The sequence below is a fragment of the Oncorhynchus gorbuscha genome, linkage group LG18, assembly GCF_021184085.1.
Source record: "Oncorhynchus gorbuscha isolate QuinsamMale2020 ecotype Even-year linkage group LG18, OgorEven_v1.0, whole genome shotgun sequence".
NCBI classification, from domain to species: Eukaryota; Metazoa; Chordata; class Actinopteri; order Salmoniformes; family Salmonidae; genus Oncorhynchus; species Oncorhynchus gorbuscha.
In genome coordinates, this window is record NC_060190.1 from 69,443,350 (window position 1) to 69,463,801 (window position 20,452).

A 20,452-nucleotide genomic window follows, 5' to 3' on the forward strand; every position below is an offset into this window, starting at 1 on the left:
CATACCGCCCCAATAGATCCACCGACGCTGCAATCGCCACCGCACTGTACACTGGTATCTGGACAAGATGAATACCTACGTAAGAATGCTGTTCATTGAATACAGCTCAGCCTTAAACACTATTAACTTCTTACGGGCAGGTGGAACTGTAGAATCCCACTTGGCCAACATCCGGTGAAATTACAGAGCGCGAAATTCAAACTACAGAATTAGAAATATTTAACATTCATAAAATCACAAGTGTAATACATCCAGATAAAGCATAACTTCTTGTTAATCCAGCCGCTGTGTCAGATTTCAAAAACGCTATAAGGCGAAAGCACACCATGCGATTATCTGAGAACAGCGCCCCGCAACATAAGCATGAAAAACATTTTTCAACCAGGCAGGTGCGCCACGAAAGTCAGAAATAGCAATATAATAAATGCCTTACCTTTGATATTATTCTGTTGGCACTCCAAAAGGTTCCATATACATCACAAATGGTCCTCTTGTTTGATAATGTCCTTCTTTATATCCATAAAGAAAAAAAGTTCAGCTGGCCCGCTTCCGTCAATAATCGACCCAGTTTCCCTCCATCAAAATGCATTCAAAATGAATCCCAAACATTACTAATAAACTTTTCCAAACAAGTCAAACAACGTTTATAATCAAACCTTAGGTACCCTAAAAAAGTAAATAAACGATAACATTTAAGACGGAGAATCGTTATTGTGTTAACCGGAGAAAAATACCAAAAAACGCGCTCTCTTCCACATGCTTGGAAACACTACAGCCAAAATGGGAGCCACCTAGAAAAACTACAATTTCTGGCAAATTTTTCCAAAACCAGCATGAAACTGTTTCTAAGAACTGTTGACATCTAGTCGAAGCCCTAGGAACTGCAATCTGTGAGGATATTGCCTTATAATTAAAGTGACAGCCATTGAAAACAGTGGTAGGCTGAATTTTTTTTTGGTGGGGGGTGGTTTGTCCTCTGAGTTGTGCCTGCCATATAAGTTCTGTTATGCTCACAGACATCATTTTAACAGTTTTAGAAACTTTAGAGTGTTTTCTATCCAAATCTACTGATTATATGCGAGTAACAGGAAGTTTACTTAGGGCACGCTTTTCATCCGGATGTGAATATACTGCCCTCTACACAAGAGAGGTTAAGTAATACCCTCCAAGCTCATCATCAAGATCAGAGCCCTGGGTCTGAACCCCTCCTTGTGTAACTGCGACCTGGACTTCCTGACGGACCGCCCCCAGGTGGTGAAGGTAGGAAACAATTCCAATTCGCTGATCATCAACACAGGGGCCCACAAGGGTGTGTGCTCAGCCCCCTCCTGTACTCCCTGTTCACCCATGACTGCGTTGCAATGCACGCCTCCAACTCAATCATCAAGTTTGCAGATGACACAACAGTAGTAGGCCTAATTACCAACAATGACTAGACAGCCTACAGGGAGGAGTTGAGTACCCTGGTGGAGTGGTGCCAGGATAAGAACCTCTCCCTCAACGTCAACAAAATGAAGGAGCTGATCCTGGACTTCAGGAAACAGCACAGGGAGCACACCCCTTCAAGTTCCTCTGTGTACACATCACTGACTATCTGAAATGGTCCAACCACACAGACAGTATGGTAAAGAAGGTACGATAGAGCCTCTTCAACCTCAGGAGGCTGAATAAATTATATTTAACCCCTAAGACCCTCACAAACTGTTACAGATGCATTGAGAGCATTCTGTCGGGCTGTATCACCACCTGGTATGACAACTGCACCGCCCGTAACCGCAGGGCTCTCCCGATGGTGGTGCAGTCTGCCCAACGCATTACTGGTAGAAACACTGCCTGCCCTCCAGGACATCTACAGCCCCCGATATCACAGGAAGACAGGAAGGCCAAAAAGATAATCAAGGACATCAACCACCCGAGCCACAGCCTGTTCACCCTGCTATCATCTAGAAGTAGAGCTCAGAACAGGTGCATCAAAGCTGGGACCGAGAGACTGAAAACCAGCTTCTATCTCAAGGCCACAAGACTTTTAAATAGCCATTCTATCTCAAGGCCATCAGACTTTTAAATAGCCATCACTAGCCCGGCCTCCACCAAGTACCCTGCTCTGAACTTAGTCACTGTCACTAGCCAGCTTCAACCCGGTTATTCAACCCTGCACCTTAGAGGCTGCTGCACTATGTTCATATACATGGAAGGACTGGTCACTTTAATAATGGAACACTGGTCACTTTAATGTTTACATGCTGTAATTCTAATTTAATATGTATATATTGTATTCTAGTGTATTCTAGTCAATGCCACCCCGACATTGCTCGTCCTAATATTTATATTTTTTCTTAATTACATTATTTTACTTTTAGATTTGTGTGTATTGTTATGAATTGTTAGATACTACCACACTTTTCGAGCTAGAAACACAAGAATGCTTAACATCTGCTAAATATGTGTATGCATGATTTGAACTTAGAACACAGGAACTGGAATGAAACTTAGACCACAAAAACTGGTTGGAATAGAACACAGGACACAGGAACTGGTTGGAACTTAAAACCACTAAGAGTCATTCTTGTTTCTTTATTGTATTCTTAGCAATGACACAGTTATGTTGGGTCCAAGCACGATTGACTGTGTGTTGTGGATATTTCAGGCGACAAAATAAAATGTGGTGTTTGACACAGGAAGGTTGACCGGACACAGGCATGGGAAGCTGAGCTGAGAAGGTTGACATTCCAGAAGGCATTTACTTCAGGGGCCACACAGGGTCAAGGGCTAATATGTATTCTTTCACAAAACAATTCTGCATCAACTCACACCCCACATTTCCTGTCCATTGCTTTTTCCATCCAGTAGTTTACATATTTTTACCAAACAAATAAAGGAAAGGGAGGAAGCCTATAACCAGTTGTTGCTACTTACTTAAATGCAGGCAAAATTATTTTAAGTTATTAGGTTCAAAATCAGATTGACAGTACACTGAATCTCAAATAGCCGACAGTTAGGATAACTTGCTTTCAGTATTAGGAATTTGACTTACGTTTCCAGGAATCACCTTAACTTTTAATAATGTTGTATTACTGTATTACTGTATTTAAAACAACTGTAAAATACAGCGTAAATACAGTGAACTTATTCTTGTCCACCAGTTTGTATGCTTGTAAATGTCAGAGCCTGTTTCATTGTTATGCTATAAAATAATTATTGTCCGCTTAATCACTACAGAACCAAGCATTGTAATGTAGAAAGTTTACACTTCCTGAAACTTGAAACCAGCCCAGGACCAAATGTACATAAGGTCACACTCAGTCATGCCTATGAATTCTTCTAATTTATTACCTTCCATTATAAACTCTCAATATCCCCCGAAAGAACACGACTGCATGCTAGCAGTAAAAGAGGTATGTGAAGCCGTGTAACAGTTGGCAAAACATTACCAGGGTGTGTGCACCCATGGACGATTTTATGGAGGGAGGGAGGGGGGGGGGGGTTCCCAGTGGACAGCCTAGGCAATGGACACCATGTGAGTGGCCTATGGAATATTGATTTCAAATTGCATCCATCTTTAAATTATGTGAATCTTTTCTGTTGCCTCTGTCTCTCTTAAGTTTTGAGAGTCAACAAGAGAACACATCTGGGATTGGATTGTCAAGTTTCTATCAAACAAAAGTTGGAAACACTCATTGCAGGCCTATTTACAGTATGAATAAGTCATTACATAATCTCTTTCAACACACACTACTGTATCTCAAACCACTATTGATATTCTTCTTTTACAAGATGACTAAAGAACATGCCTACTCTCTAAGGATATAATCAACACACATTCATTTCAGCTCTCTGCAGTGTTTCTGGTTGCTCTGGGCAATCTGACAGTCTTTGCGAAGCAGAACTGGAGGACTGTGGAACCACTTCACTCTGAAAGATAATGAAAAGACTGATTATAGTTTAAAAACATTATTTTAAACATCATGTTAACATGCTATATTTCAATGTAGCACAGTAAGACTTTCATTTTATTTTTTTATACCGTTGACTGTGAGTTTGGTGGAGCACTCTGCCCTGCCCAAGGCATTTTCAGCGATGACTTTGTACTCTCCAGTGTCCTTGGGTCCAACCCTCAGTATGAGCATGGAGCAGACCCCACAGGTGTTGGTGATAAGATAGTTGGTGTTGGTGTTGAGGCTGATATTGTTGCGGTACCATGTGACATGAGGTGTTGGGTCCCCTCTGACAGCACAGCTCATGTAGCACTCGTAGCTCTCAGGGGTGCTGTGCATTTTCAGTGGAACTAAGAATGATGGCGCTGACTCAAAGTTGAGGCTCTTGAATGAGCTGAAAGCCATTGAGAACTTCTCTAGATGAAACACAAATAATATGGGAAAGTCTCAGTTAGTGGTTCAAATTTCTTTTATGACTTAATTTAGTTCTGTTTAGGCCTATTCATGAGAAATGTGAAACTGTTGAAACTCATTGGAATGTTGTTCAAATTACGGTATCATACTTCTGCGACCACAAGGTTTTGGTCTGAGACCTTTTTCAGAACAGTGTCACAGACCACAGTGTGCAGTAGCTTCTCCCCTTTAAATGACAAACTTCACTAGGGTAGGGGGCACTATTTTTACCTCCGGATGAAAAGTGTGCCAAAAGTAAACTGCCTGCTACTCAGGCCCAGAAGATAGGGTATGCATATAATTGGTAGATTTGGATAGAAACACTCTAAAAGGTTCCAGAACTGTTAACATAATGTCTGTGAGTATAACATAACTGATTTGGCAGGCGAAAACCTGAGAAAGATCCATCCAGGATGTGGGATTATTTTATGTTTGTAGTTTTCTATTGAATACCATTACTGTATCCATTGATTTAGGACTCAAATTGCACTCCCTATGGCTTCCACTCGATGTCAACAGTCTTTAGAAATTGTTTCAGGCTTGTATTCTGAAAAATGAGGGAGTAATACCACTCTGAATGAGTGGACCCCACAGTGTCCCAGAGATTTTTCATGCACATGACCAAGAGTGATCCTTTCTTGTTTACCTTTTATAATGACAACTTATTGTCAGGTTTAAATATGATTGATTATTTAGGCTAAAAACAACATGAGGAATGATTATAAACATCATTTGAAATGTTTCTATGAACTTTACGGATACTATTTGGGTTTTTCATCTGCCTGTTGTGACTGCGTTTGAGCCTGTGGATTACTGAACAAAACGCAAACAAAACTGAGATTTTTGGATATAAAAAGGGACTTTATTGAACAAAACTAACTTCTATTGAATAAATGGGTCTCTTGTGAGTACAACCATATGAAGATCATAAAAGGTAAGGGATTAATTTTAACTCTGTTTCTGACTTGTGTAACTCCTCTACTTGGCTGGTAACTGTTTGTAATGATTTGTCTGCTGGGTGCTGTTCTCAGATAATCCCATGGTATGCTTTCGCCGTAACGCCTTTTTGAAATCTGACACCGTACTTGGATTAACAAGAAGTTAATCTTTAAACCGATGTATAAAACTTGTATGTTTTTTATGAATTTTTATAATTAGTATTTCTGTTTTTGAATTTGGCGACCTGCAATTTCACTGGATGATGGCCAGGTGGGACGCTAGCGTTCCCACGTACCCTAGTGAGGTTTTAAGTAACTACCAATCAACAACATCTGTTTTGGTTTCCTCTTGAGGGTGACTTATGATTCTCTCTCTGGATAATCAACAATGTCATGTGTCAAACTTAACATGCCTTTTTTCTTGGTCACTCCCCAGGTTGGCGACTCAGAAGGCTCAGAGAGACCCATGTCATTTTTGGCGTAGACACGGAAGTAGTACTCTCGTCCAGCCATGATGTTGAGGGCTGTGAACTTGTTGTTGAAGAGGTGGTCAGCTACAGTTTGCCACATTCGCTTGACGGAGTCACGTCTGGACACTATGTAGTGCAGCCTGTCGTCCCTCCTCTCATCTGGGGAGGGAGTCCAGGTCACAGTCACTGTTCCAGGAACATTCTGTTCCAACTCCGCTGGGCCGGGAGGCTTGGGATCATCTGGAACCAGGTAAAAGAGACATGGTCGTCATTTGAATGTACAGTACATGTAATATTACACATACAGTGTAATACATGTATTTGTTATTGTAAAGTAGACTCTACAGAACACACCACTCTTCAGCATGTCATATCCTCACATGGTCTGTCCTATCATTGCTGTGCTGATGACATTCAACTACTTTTCTCCTTCCCCCTCTTCTGACACCCAGTTGGCGAAACCCATCTCTGGCAGATATCTCCACCTTCCGGAGACACCTGAAACCCCACCTCTTTAAGGAATACCTAGGATAGGATAAGTATTCCCCCCCTTTAAGATTTAGATGCACTATTGTAAAGTGACTGTTCCACTGGATGTCATAAGGTGAATGCACCAATTTGTAAGTCGCTCTGGATAAGAGCGTCTGCTAAATTACTTAAATGTAATGTAATGTATCTCAGCTTCGATGTCGGCCCACCACCTCAAGCTCAAGCTTCTCTTCCTCACAGGGAAGGCCTGCCCACTCTATCATGGTTGACTCCACGGTGTCCCCCTCCCAGAGTGCAAAGAACTTTGGTGTTCTCTGCAAACTTAAAAGCAGTACTCGTTCCTGCAAGTTCATGCTCTACAACATCTGTAGAGTATGACCGTACCTTACACACGAAGGGGCGCATGTCCTAATCCAGGCACTTGTCGTCCCCCATCTGGATTACTGCAACTTGCTGTTGACAAGGCTCCCTGCTTGTGCCATCAAACCCTTGTAACTTATCTAGAATGCTGCAGCCCACTTGGTGTTCATCATTCCCAATTTCTCCCATGTCACCCCGCTCCTCTACACACTCCAGTGGCTTCCAGTCGAAGCTCGCATCCACTACAAGACCATGGTACTTGCCTATGGAGCAGCAAGAGGAAATTCCCTTCCTTAACTTCACGCTATGCTCAAACCCTACACCCCAACCCTAACACTCCGTCCTGACACCTCTGGTCTTTTGGCCCTAGGGCAGCTCCTGCTTAGCCCAGTCCAAGCTCTCCTCTGTCCTGGCACCCCAATGGTTGAACCAGCTTCCCCCTGAAGCTAGGACAGCAGAGTCAATGTCCAACTTCCAAAAATATGTGTTACCCTACTTCTTCAAATAGTATCTTAAATAATCTCACAGCACCCCTCCCTCACAACCCCTCATGCCACAGACGGCAGATAATAATCACAGTAGTGATCTTTTACAGAGTTCCACCACAGACTGTCAATACCACTCACTGTCAATACCACTCACTGTCAATACCACTCACTGTCAATACCACTCACTGTCAATACCACTCACTGTCAATACCACTCACTGTCAATACCACTCACTGTCAATACCACTCACTGTCAATACCACAGACTGTCAATACCACAGACTGTCAATACCACTCACTGTCAATACCACTCACTGTCAATACCACTCACTGTCAATACCACTCACTGTCAATACCACTCACTGTCAGTAACACTCACTGTCAATACCACTCACTGTCAATACCACTCACTGTCAGTAACACTCACTGTCAATACCACTCACTGTCAATACCACTCACTGTCAATACCACTCACTGTCAGTAACACTCACTGTCAATACCACTCACTGTCAATACCACTCACTGTCAATACCACTCACTGTCAATACCACTCACTGTCAATACCACTCACTGTCAATACCACTCACTGTCAATACCACTCACTGTCAATGCCACTCACTGTCAATGCCACTCACTGTCAATGCCACTCACTGTCAGTACCACTCACCGTCAGTAACACTCACTGTCAGTAACACTCACTGTCAGTAACACTCACTGTCAATACCACTCACTGTCAATGCCACTCACTGTCATTAACACTCACTGTCATTAACACTCACTGTCAATACCACAGACTGTCAGTAACACTCACTGTCAGTAATACTCACTGTCAGTAACACTCACTGTCAATGCCACTCACTGTCAATGCCACTCACTGTCAGTAACACTCACTGTCAGTACCACTCACCGTCAGTACCACTCACTGTCAATGCCACTCACTGTCAGTAACACTCACTGTCAGTAACACTCACTGTCAGTACCACTCACTGTCAATGCCACTCACTGTCAGTAACACTCACTGTCAATACCACTCACTGTCAATGCCACTCACTGTCATTAACACTCACTGTCATTAACACTCACTGTCAATACCACAGACCGTCAGTAACACTCACTGTCAGTAATACTCACTGTCAGTAACACTCACTGTCAGTAACACTCACTGTCAGTAACACTCACTGTCAATGCCACTCACTGTCATTAACACTCACTGTCAATGCCACTCACTGTCAATGCCACTCACTGTCAATGCCACTCACTGTCAATGCCACTCACTGTCAGTAACACTCACCGTCAGTAACACTCACTGTCAGTAACACTCACCGTCAGTAACACTCACTGTCATTAACACTCACTGTCAATGCCACTCACTGTCAATATTTAGTGGATTGTCTTGCTTGTATGATTATACCTGTGACTCTGATTTCGATACTGAAGGTCTCCTGACCAACCATGTTCTTGACGATGATGGTGTAGATTCCTGTATCGGGACGCTCAGATGTGGAGATTAGGAGCTGGGATGTATTATCGGAGTTGCTAATGGTTACAAGTTTTGATACTGGCATCCCATCCTTTAGCCACGTTATGTTTGGCATAGGAGAAGCCTACCAAGAGACAACATAGAAATAGACAGATGAGTTTGTTTGGTAGTGTAGCTCTTTCCTGCAGACAATGACCAAAAGCTAAATTCTTGGCCTCATGGATGGAATATTCCAAAAAACCTGACGAATATTTCAGTCTTCTGTGATATATTGTATTTAAAGTGTAATATTGGGATACAAACTTAAAACTTAATGCATACTGTATATCTGACATGGTACAGATGTCTTTATTTTAACACATAATCATGTGTGTGAGGCGTATATACCTTTGTTTCAAAGTAGATTTGTTTAAGACTACCAAGAATCACTCTGTGGCCGGGATTTACCCCACGGCAATAAAAGGATAAGTGAATGTTTCTTTAATGAGCAATCCACTTTTTTAAGAATCTCTGTTAATATCCATCACATTTCAGTACAGAATTTTTTGCTCTGATTTTGTATTTCTACACCATCGCAACACATTCTAGGTCACAGAGTATCACACTTACATGGAATAGCAGACTGAGTTCTGTAATTTGCCTTAGAAACTGGTCATTCCGATGTAAGACCCAATAAGGCATTGTTTACATGCACAAGATTTTGCTGACCACAAAGTTGATGTTGATTCGAGCAGAATTCCCGGCTCTCACAACCATGAAGCTCTTCATTTTGCGATCAGTGAAAAACAAGGAAATTATATATTTTTTTAAACGTATAAAGCTTGAAATAAGATAAGAATGTGAATATAATAATATGTGTATAATCACTCCAGGTTTCAGGTTTTTGTTCCGTTACAGTCTTAGAACTACTATCATGATACTGTCAACACAAACTTGACAAAAACAATGTTGACAAATTGGTGTCACTCACCAGGGGGAGGCATAGCCAGGATGTAGTTGTCCAGCTCTTGTGGCTCCCCTTCTCCCCCGTCATTGGTGGCGATCACTCTCACCCAGTACATTGCCATTGACTTAAGACCCAAAATGTTATAGGAGGTAATGATGATGGGGTTATTGTTACAGCGGTCCCACTCTGGGTTTGCTGCTGGTCTGATCTCCACAAAGTATCCCTTGGCTTCATCTTGGACCCCTTCCTCCTCTATGGGTTTAGTCCAACCCAGGGACAAGGTGGTGTAGGTGGAGTCTGTCACCTTCAGGTCATTGATTTGACCGGGGGGCTCTGAAAGGACAAATGATTTCAGGGGTGAGTAGAATATACTGTTTGCGACAGCTGCTCATAAACAGACTTTATATTTGAACTGTAATGTTATGCCTTATTTACCAGTCAAATGACGTGTTGCATTATCAAATGATGACTGATTTTCAGAGTTTGTCCTCGCTATCTCAGAATGAAACAGATCAGATTACTTACTCTTTGGGTCTCTTGCAAAAACAAATTCAGAGGGGGTACTTGGCTCTCCAGCACCAGATATGTTGATAGCTGCAACACGGAACTCATACTCTATTCCCTCAATAACGTCTTTCACTGCAATCCCTTGACCTGAAAGTATGGGTGTGACAAAAAATAGATAATGAAGGGATCAAAATATTTCTTTGTTGTTTCAGCACTTTGACAGTATGGTTGTATTTACAGCAATGTAGAAATCAGGTTGTGTACTGGAATGGAATGCAATTAAAACAAAACAAATACGGAAAGACATTTGGATGATGAACCAAGTATTGAAATGGCCACACCTTTGATTGGCTCTTTCACATTGTTGATTGAACCCCATAGATTGCTGCCCTTCTTGCGTTTCTCCAGGTGGTAACCTAGAATATTAGTTCCTCCAGTGTTGGAAGGGGGAACCCATTCCAGATTGATGCAGTTTGCAAAGGCACTGATCACTTTGGGTGAGGAAGGTTGTCCGGGATATGCTAGGTAACAAGGGAAAAAAGTAAATTTTGGAGGTCTGATGGCGTCCTCCATTGGGAGAAAGAGAGAACCCTAATTCAACAGCTACATGTTGCATTCTGGTGACATATTATGCATTACCTCTTGTACCGGCCTGGATGTCATCTGTCTCCATAATTTCACTTATGCCCTGCTCAGTCACAGCCCTGATATGGTAGCAGTACTTCCTTCCATGGTCTACATCGGTGTCCCTGTATTTGGGCTCTCCGGGGATCTGACCCAGCTTCATCCAGGAGTTACGGCCCAGCTGCTGTCGTTCCAGGATGTAGTTGATCACAGGAGAGCCACCATTGTCTTTGGGAGGCCTCCATTTAAAGTCAAGTACAGCCGAAGAAGCTTCAATGATCTCCACAGGTCCTAGGGCAGGGCTTGGTCTGTCTGTGAATAGATATATGGGAGCATAATGATACTCCAGGTAGCCTTATGTTATCCTTGATAATGTTGTGCATGAAGCTAGAAGCTGTATTGCCAATATTGTGTCAAATGTGGAGACACCCTGATGTTTCATTCAGGCAAGCACAAATGATTGTCATAGCAACATTGCAAATAGATTAAAATCATCCCACTGACCCAGTACAATCAACCTGGATATGCCCTCAATGGTTCCAAATTCATTTTTGATCTTGATCTTGATTTCTCCTGTGGCTTTCCGCTGGCACTTGCTGAGAAGGAGGCGACTGTGTGTGAGCGACTTCTCAATGTTGATGTGTTTGTCTTCCACCAACTCCTCACCTTCGTTGTACCAATAGATCTTCATTGGGTCACGACCCATAATAGACAGCTTGAAGGTAGCGCTTTGGCCAACCTTTATTATGACGGGCTTTGAGAAATCAGCCAGGTCATCTGGGTTTACTCTGGGTGGATCTGGAACATAGATGTCACATACATTTAATAGCACAAATACAGAACATATAGTAGCTACAATATATCTTAGTTGACTTGGCATTGCATGTCCATCTTCAGAGAATGCTTCTTTCGCTCAATACTGATATTGAACTTCAGTTCAACTGCCTCAATGTTGCCATTAATTATTTTAAAAGATGGATAGATGGATGGATTCATTTACCCTCTACAATAAGCATGGATTCTGTTTTACGTCCATCAGCTTCAAATCGGTATTTGCCAGAATCCTCCTCCTTGCAGTTCTTCAGTATAAGCCTGTGATAGGCCCCATCATGTTTAATCTCAATATCATCTGATGCTTCTATCTGGAAGGAAACAAACAAAGTACTGTTTAGACATGTAAAGAACTGCATGCGCTGTTGCAGCTCAATTATTACTTTTCCTGCATTTAGTCTCTGCAATATTTTTGTATTTCGCAGTTTGATACTGAACAGAACTTACCTGCTGTAGTAGTTGACTAAACAAGACGGCAAAAACAAGTTGGATTTGATATTCAATTTTTGAAGAGTATTGCATTTATGATTTCCAAATCAAATCTGAGGACTGATGTTTATAGTTACTTCCGGTTTTCTAACTCACCTCTTCTCCATCTTTGTACCAGATTCCTTCACAGTTTTCACTGCTCAGTTTACACTCCAGTTCACCTCTGTTGCCCATATTAACACTGATGTCTGACAATCCACTGGTAAAGTGCACTCCTGGGTCTAGAGGATACATCAAGTCGTAGTCAATTGGTTAGGAAGATGATTTAGTGTGAATGTGATGCCTGGACATTACAAATCATTGAACACCGTGAAACCTCTTACCTATGATGGTGTCTGGGATCAGTGGACCTGTTTTCATTGAACACCGTGAAACCTCTTACCTATGATGGTGTCTGGGATCAGTGGACCTGTTTTCATTGAACACCGTGAAACCTCTTACCTATGATGGTGTCTGGGATCAGTGGACCTGTTCTCACTCTTTTCTTCTTCTTTTCAACTGTTATCTCTTCGTCTCCAGGCTCTTTGTTCTTCTCAACTGGTATCTCTTCGTCTCCAAGCTCTTCCTTCTTCTCTTCCACAGGGTCAGGCTCTTCCTTCTCGCCCTTGTTCTCCGGCTCTGGTTCAGGCGCTCCTGCTGCCTTAGCGTCCATGTCTGCCTTAATCTGCTTCGCCAACTCCATTCTCTCATCTCTCTCTTTGTCCAGCTTAGCTTTCTGCTCTGCAGCTATTTTAGCCAAGTCTACCTCTCCCCCACCAGCTCGAGTTGTTTTGCGGACTTTCTTTTTCCCCTTGGTGGCTGGATCGTTATCAACTGGAGCGTGGGCAAATAAGAACATAGGTAGAGTATAGGTTAGTAAAGATTGTCAATGTTTTGCCTTTGTACTGTCTGATATGGATAATGTTTGATTAATATTGATCAATTTACTTAACAAGTGGCATATATTTGACATTATATGCCCTTACACAAGAGTCACATGACTTAGCAACACTTTTTGTGTTTGAAGCGTCATCTCCTTACCCTCCACAACAAGAAAGGCATTGCAAGACTTGATCCCTGCACATACTGAATAGATACCACCATCCAGTTTCGCACAGTCCTTCACAACCAAGCTATGAATGAGCATGTCCTCTGACACTTCAATGTCAAACTTCTCCCCTTGTTCACACGGTTGATTCCTCCCCGTCCATTGAATCTTTGACATGGGTGATGACAGGACACATTCAAACACAGCATCCTCTCTCTCCGTGGCCTTCACTTCCTGAATTTTGACCAGGAAATCCACCATTGGAACTGAATAAAATACAAATTTGGAAGAAATACTTTATCTGAAACAAAATGACATGTTCCTTTTTTGTTTTGGTGGATATTGAACAGGCATTCATCTTTGCATACCGGCTAACCTGAGGGAATTTTGTTGGTCTTAGGGATTGTTAGCCTATATGAAATGGGAAATGATTAAACAGAGAATAAATTGAAGTCATCCCACCTTTGAAGTCAGTTGAGAAGATAAGTACCCCCTCCACCATCACTTGGTACAATCCTTCATCATCTCCAGCAAGATCCTTAATGCCAAATGTAAATTTTCTTCCCGTTTTCTTCAGAAAATGCTTCTCTTCTGTATCGACACTGAACGGAACCATTACTCCATTCTGTATAAAAACACATTGTCAGTCTTAATGCATACAAAAACACATTTGATGTAAAGACACCTATTAGTCATTCTAAAATCAAATCAAACATGTTCGGCTTGGTTGTTGTTACAATGCATATAACACTGTATTTCCCACCATTCTCACCTTGAACAGGAAGATCTTGACGTTGGGGTCTTTAAGCGACATCTCAAATTCAAACTCTGCACCTCCACCAGGTTTTACTTCAATGTGTTTCAGATTGCTGAGCTTTTCAATATACTGTAGGAGCAAAAAACACATTCACTGGTATTGATGTTGGGGATATTCAGTTACTGTTCATTTTGGAATACAACAGTGTATATAAGAGGAATAAACACCTCACTTTCACATACTAGTAAATGCTGGGCGGCAGGTAGCCTAACCGTTAAGAGTTTGGGCCAGTAACCGAAAGGTTGCTGATTTGAATCCCCGAGCTGACTAGGAGAAACATTGGTCCATGTGCCGTTGAGCAAGGCACTTAACCCTAATTGCTCCTGTAAGTCGATCTGGATAAGAGCGTCTGCTACTGTAAATTACTAAAATGTAAAAATAAAAAAAATTAAAACTTAAGCTATATACAGGCAATTTTATTATCTTTGACTATCTCTAATTCAGGCAAACCTTTCCTTGTTCTTCCTCCCTCTCAACCTTCTTCACATTCAGTGTCTTCAGCATCCAGCGGAAGTTAGTGACTCCAAACTCAGCACAGATTTTCTCATAGTCTTTCTTGTCGGCACTCATCAACACATCCCAAAACCTTGGATCGATTTCTCCCTCTTTTTTGTCATCTTTGTCTGATGCTACAACCCTTAAACAAGAAGAATACAACTGTATCTCATTCACGCGTCAAAACTATTATGGTACAATTAGGATCTAGAACCTAGCTATGATTGATTGTTTTTCTAGTATTGTCTTACGCTTTTGTTAGGAGGTTTTTGAAATCTTCAGGTGGCTTCACAGCAGCTAAATTGAGATTGAACTTTTACGTTATTTTGTACAGTTAATGTCACTAAAACCTTGTTTTGTGATTGAAATTCAGTGACTGACCTGCTCGTGCATCTTTCATAGCCTTGCCCTTCTTATATCCCACTGAAAGGCAAGAGATGGTTCATTAGATGATTTGGTTAATTAAGATCAATCGGATCAATTATAGTTTGTCTGGCTTAGATCCTGAGGATATGTGTCTGCCAGTGTTTTGTTAAGGATCTACAGTATTTAACGTCAACATGATGTTTCTCTTGTTCAAGACTCAGTTATGAGATGTAACCGGGTTTAGCGCCGTATATCAACCCAGGAGTAATGGTGTCCTCACTTTCAATTACATTGAGGTTAGCGATGACCACAGCTTTTCCATACTCATTGGTGGCAAAGCATTTGTAGGTATCAGCTTGTTCTGAAGATACTTCCGGCATCTGTGAACACAAATTAAGCAAGAGTATTACCATTTGGAACAAAATTTGTTAGCCTCAGTTAAGTGACCCCAGATTGGGGACGAAGGCAAAAAAGAAGAACAACGGCCACAGTGAAAGAATAAATGTTTGTAAAAGAGCTGGGCTAATTGTAACCAGCTGATCTAAAATAACACAGCTGATCTCAATTGCAGTCAACATTGGCCAGCGACTTATCGCTCGCTGACGTGGATGTTGAGGTTCTCTTTTAGTCCTCATTGCAGCCAACATTTTTTTTTTCGCCCTCTGGTTGCTATTACGTAAGGTGGAAATCAGGTTGTTTCAGATCCATTGAGGTTGTTTAGAAATACCAAAAAAGGTGTCACTGTAAATTGTTGCTCCTCTCCAATACTAGTGTGTTGACTCACCTCTATGTAGTGCTCATAAGGCGTGGCTGGATCAGATACAATTTTGTATCTCTCTTGTTCTGTTACTTCTCCATTACTTCTTGTCCAATGCACACTTGGTGTCGGATTACCAGACACAATTGCTTTGAAAACAGCACATTTCCCTTTATAAAATAATGCAATAAAACACAGTTAATGTCAACTCAGTATAATTTCAAGCAAGGACCAAGAAAATATTTGCAATTTAAAGACTTTAGTACAATCTCACATTGTCATTGTGGTTTGATATATGAACCATACCTTCCTGAATAGTCAAAGCGATGGGTTTGAGGGTGAAATCCGGGGTGGTCATGCCCACAGGAAGCTCCTCCACAAACTGTGTAATCATGACCCCAGGGACTCTGGATCTCTTTTTGATTGCCACTAGAGGGATGTAGGACAAAGAGCAGGATTAAACATACACATATACAGTACATCACAATAGTTTTACAGGAATAATCCCAAACCGAAAAGAAACTTGATTTATTCATTGTTATATGAACATTTACATTGATTAGTTACGATTTGTGGTTAGTTACGATTTGTGTTGTGGTGTCTCTCTTGTCATGATGTGTGTTTTGTCCTACATTATACGTTTTTTATCCCAGCCCCTGTCCCTTTTGCCTCTTGGTAGGCTGTTACTGTAAATACGAATTTGTTCTAAATTGACTTGCCTAGTTAAATAAAGATGTTTTTTTTTAAACATTAGTTTAAAAAATATATATATGACTTACCTTGCCCTGGAGCAGCTGGCTCCTCCTCTTTAGTTTTCTTGAAGAATTTCATCTTGGATAGCAGTTTTGCCAGATTTTCAGATGGTTCTCTGCTACTGAAATAGATAACATGTATTTCAAATCAAGTTAACAAGATCCTGTTTTTTGTTTGGCACAAGTTGTGAACCAAGTAGGGATGTCCAATAAGATATTTTTGAATCGCTTAACAAACACCATCTAGCTTACTGTGCTCCTGGAATGACATACAACATACAGGGGGCTCCCGAGTGGTGCTGCGCTCTAAAGGAACTGCATCTCAGTGCTAGAGGTGTCACTACAGACCATGGTTTGATTCTAGGCTGTATCACAACCAGTGAGAGCGACCATAGAGCGACGTACAATTGACCCAGCATCATCCAGGTTAGGGTTTGGACTGGGTAGGCCGTCATTGTCAATAAGAATTTGTTCTTAACTGACTTGCTTGGTTAAATAAATATGAAGCAGCAAGCTAAAATAACATTACACAAATTAACCATTTAACCAATAAGCGTAACCGGCTAATGTACCATGATTGGCTAACTGGTTAACCTACCTATCAACTGCGTTGATTTTGTATACATCTTGCATGAATACCATTGTGAAAGCACAGTGGTACCCTGACATAAAGGGTGGCACGGTAGCCTATTGGTTAGAGCGGTGGACTAGCAACCTAAAGGTTGCAAGTTCAAATCCCTGAGCTGACAAGGTACAAATCTGTCGTTCTGCCCGTGAACAGGCAGTTGCCCCTTTGTTCCTAGGCTGTCATTGAAAATAAGAATTTGTTCTTAACTGACTTGTGTAGTTAAATAAAAGTTAAAATAAACTGAAGACCTTCCTATGTATTTGTAAGAAAACCAAATATAATTTCTTGATTTAGTGTGATCAACAATGTTTATCATAAATAGTCTCTGGACCCTACAGTACATAATAGCTTGGTTGACATGACTGTCATCTCTGGGTCACTGCACTCCACAGTGTTTATAGGAATCACTTGGCTTACAAAGGAGCGCAGACCTCACTGAGGGCCAAGAAGGAAGACTGCTGCACATGTCTTCAGTATATGAGCTAAGCATGTGGGATGGTAGGCGTCACAGGACTGGACAGCTATTAGTAACAGTAAGAAACCCCATCTGTCTCCCACACAATTAATCTTCCACAGATGGTTCCACCGGGTGCCATTTACCACTGGATTAAGGCAATATTTCTGTCCTAGGAATCTGATGCTGACACATTTTGAGTAAACTTTGCTCTTGGTGAGGTCTCTATTAAAAGGGGGAATGGGAGGGAGAGTGTGTGACAGATTGTAAGATACAGCATTCTTGTCGCTGTCTTTAACATTTGGACAAGCAGGACACTTGAAAAAAAGTCCTTGGAAACTCTTGCAAGTGGATTGTTTTTATTTTGGGGGTTTGAGTGCAGTCATACCGGCATTCTCCATTGTCTAGTGCATACGTTCACATTTCAAGATCCAATGAAACTCTTAACTAATACCCATACCAACACTGTGTACGCTATATTTTCTCCGTTTAAACACAATAATATGTTTCATACATTTGTTGGTATGAAGCCACTTGCACAGTTTATAATTTGTGCACAGAAATCTTAACGATCTGACTTTCTCATAAAAATACTTGACAGTGCAGTCACTTGACAGTGCAGTCACTTGACAGTGCAGTCACTTGACAGTGCAGTCACTTGACAGCGCAGTCCGTGTACATTTCTTTTTTATATGGCAACTTTTACTTTAGCACGTACTAGTGCAGGTGGTTGGATCATGATATGCTCCAAGAGGTGGTAACTCAAGATGGACAGTAAATTAAAGAACTTCTGTGATCACAGAATACTTAGCATGCCCAAAGTAGGCTGTGGCAAGTGACCTGCTTCATTTTGCATGTAATAGGTCACATAGCTCATAAAACTATCTATCATGGACCAACATGTGACGCAAGTCACTTGCTGAAAATGGAACGGGCTGCTGTAGACTACCTCGCTCATGTCCACTTAATTGTTATGTAATTTTAAGTCAATAGAAGCAAAATGTCATTCTGAAGAAGGATCAGGTCATGAGCCAATATATGTATTGGGTTTGTCCTTGTCCACTTTGACAGAAGGCATTGGAGCTTGAATATATGTTAAATATAATGCTATTGCGTATGTGAAATTAGTATAAATATTATTTGAACATTTGGAAACTATTTTATATATTTGCCTGTCAGTGTTCCATTGCTACAGGCTAAATCCACAGGTAACATTTTACTACGCAAGAACCTTCTCCTTGCTCACCATCTTCATTCTGACTTCTTCAGCTGTTCACTACTCTGGCATCTCTGCTTTTTGCTACCAGACTTTACAAGGAATTAAATGTTTTTCACGTAAGCTACACTTCACTTTTTCATTGTTGCTAGGAGACAATCCATGACTATTCTTTCTTTAGCTGTACAGTTCCCAGTTGTAAGAGTTCAAATGCACTTATTTTACGAATACCATTAACAACTTTTGCTTGCTTTTGGATTGTCAATGAGACAACCTAAGTAAAGTAATCAAGCCAGGAGGTGGATTTCCATTAGGATGCCGTGCAAGTTTGAATGTCATCGTCTACGCTGTGCTGTACTTCCATATTTGTATGGGATGAAAAATAGCCCTGCCTAGCAACTGTGCTGTGGAATTGATTTATAAATAAGATGGGTATGTGACAGGTCTATGTCTTAGGACGCCGAGCTCCGTCTAGTGGCAATCAGTCTCTTTTTACTGCCTGGGCAGTTCCATTGGGGGTTTGTGTCTACACAGCATCATCTTGACAGTTAGAAGATGCCTCTCTTAGTTGCCCCAATCGTTTGAGAGGAGAGCGGTCAGAAGATGTATCAAACCGTTAAATGTTGGGAACATATCAGTATATTCCCACACTTTTGGTTAGTTATCACAATATCAACATTGAGCACCGATCATACATCCACTACATAGTTAAGCTCATAAGGCATCTAATGCTCAAGCTCATCTCAAGCTCATTTCATCTTCAGCTCAAAATGCATCTCAGCTTTTAGTTACATTACTTGAGTGCTGTGTATTACTGAAAATAGACCATCATCATCTGCCAATTGCTTCCAGATCATATAAACACTTGTAAGCATATCGTTTTTGATTTACATTCCATTTGCATGCTTATGAATGCCATTTTCCTATGCAATCAGTATTGGACTATACATTTCGCAACTATACATTTCGCTATTATATATATATTTTTAAATTGTGTTTTCAAGTTCAATTGAATTTTGATCATTGTTTTTCATCACTAAGTAATGGATGTTTTATTTGGGAATTGAATGCTGTGCCTCCCTCTCCATCAGCATTCAATTAGATGTACTTATGCCCTTCCTTGCATTATCGAACAACCTTACATTAATATGAATTATTTACAGGACATAATGACGTCATATACCATTAGCCTTTAAACAGCTTAGGATCAATTTAAAATTGGCGTGCAGAGACACCCACAGTTCCCATAGTCTATTTGAGTATAGTTACACAGAACAGATGTTATCAATAATGAAATCAATATATCTTGAATTATTATCATGCCCACATGTTGACATTTAGCCCCTCGCCCTGTGCCCAGGGAATGGACTTACTTGTTCTCTCTCCTCTCTGCTCCTTCTACCCACAGTCCTTCTTATACTTGAGTGTGGTGTCTTCGTTTTGAGAGACAATAAACCCTTTTTGAGATGCTCAGTGCAAGCCTTGGCCGTGTCCTTCCACCGTGACTGCTGGGGATTGGCTTACTGACATATACATTATTTGGCCCAAGTGCTTCAGGTCTGAAAAGGATGTACCAAGAGTGGAGGGATAGCTGACTCCTCCCTCAAAACGAAGATACCCGCTAGACATTGGACCGGGCTCGTTATTATAGAGTACGCTTTTAAAAAGAGGTTTTAGAAGTGTTGTAATGAGATTAACTTCCACAGCAGCAAACATTGAACACTGTCCTGGCATCTCTACATCCTGCATTTTAAAGGTCCGTTTCCACTTCTGTTGATGGACCTCGACTGGTTAGTGTGCTACTTAAGATGACTATGGATGTTGGACTGCATGCTACAGGAAATAGTATGCATGTAATGATGACCAATTTATCTTTAATCTGGTTGCAAATTAGCAATGTTTGATTTATTTGAGCATGTAGTTTTACTCTA

The 20,452-nt window shown here is 41.1% G+C and overlaps 1 protein-coding gene across 1 annotated transcript; it reads right to left on the reverse strand.

Annotated features, from left to right (window-relative positions):
• Positions 1-4,010: 4,010 nt before the first annotated feature.
• Positions 4,011-20,056, reverse strand: igfn1.3 (immunoglobulin like and fibronectin type III domain containing 1, tandem duplicate 3). Its single transcript, XM_046310034.1, has 23 exons — positions 19,895-20,056; positions 16,251-16,345; positions 15,778-15,900; positions 15,499-15,641; positions 14,995-15,094; positions 14,730-14,771; positions 14,600-14,645; positions 14,304-14,490; positions 13,809-13,922; positions 13,499-13,661; positions 13,030-13,302; positions 12,451-12,822; positions 12,106-12,230; positions 11,690-11,831; positions 11,194-11,487; positions 10,705-11,001; positions 10,407-10,586; positions 10,084-10,212; positions 9,583-9,891; positions 9,321-9,406; positions 8,544-8,736; positions 5,740-6,036; positions 4,011-4,351 (listed from the first exon to the last, which is right to left on the reverse strand). Exons 2-23 carry the CDS (start codon positions 16,300-16,302, stop codon positions 4,011-4,013), a joined length of 4,008 nt encoding a protein of 1,335 aa, XP_046165990.1. The 5' UTR covers positions 16,303-16,345; positions 19,895-20,056.
• Positions 20,057-20,452: the final 396 nt, after the last annotated feature.

What these genes read in the sequence shown, in the direction of transcription:
- igfn1.3 (XM_046310034.1), bottom strand. Translation starts at nt 16,302, where the DNA reads ATGAAATTCTTCAAGAAAACTAAAGAGGAGGAGCCAGCTGCTCCAGGG. An exon ending in GCCAGCTGCTCCAGGGCAAG is followed by an intron (nt 15,901 to 16,250) that starts GTAAGTCATATA and finishes ACATCCCTCTAG; the next exon opens with TGGCAATCAAAAAGAGATCC. An exon ending in TCAAGATCTTCCTGTTCAAG is followed by an intron (nt 13,662 to 13,808) that starts GTGAGAATGGTG and finishes GTTTTTATACAG; the next exon opens with AATGGAGTAATGGTTCCGTT.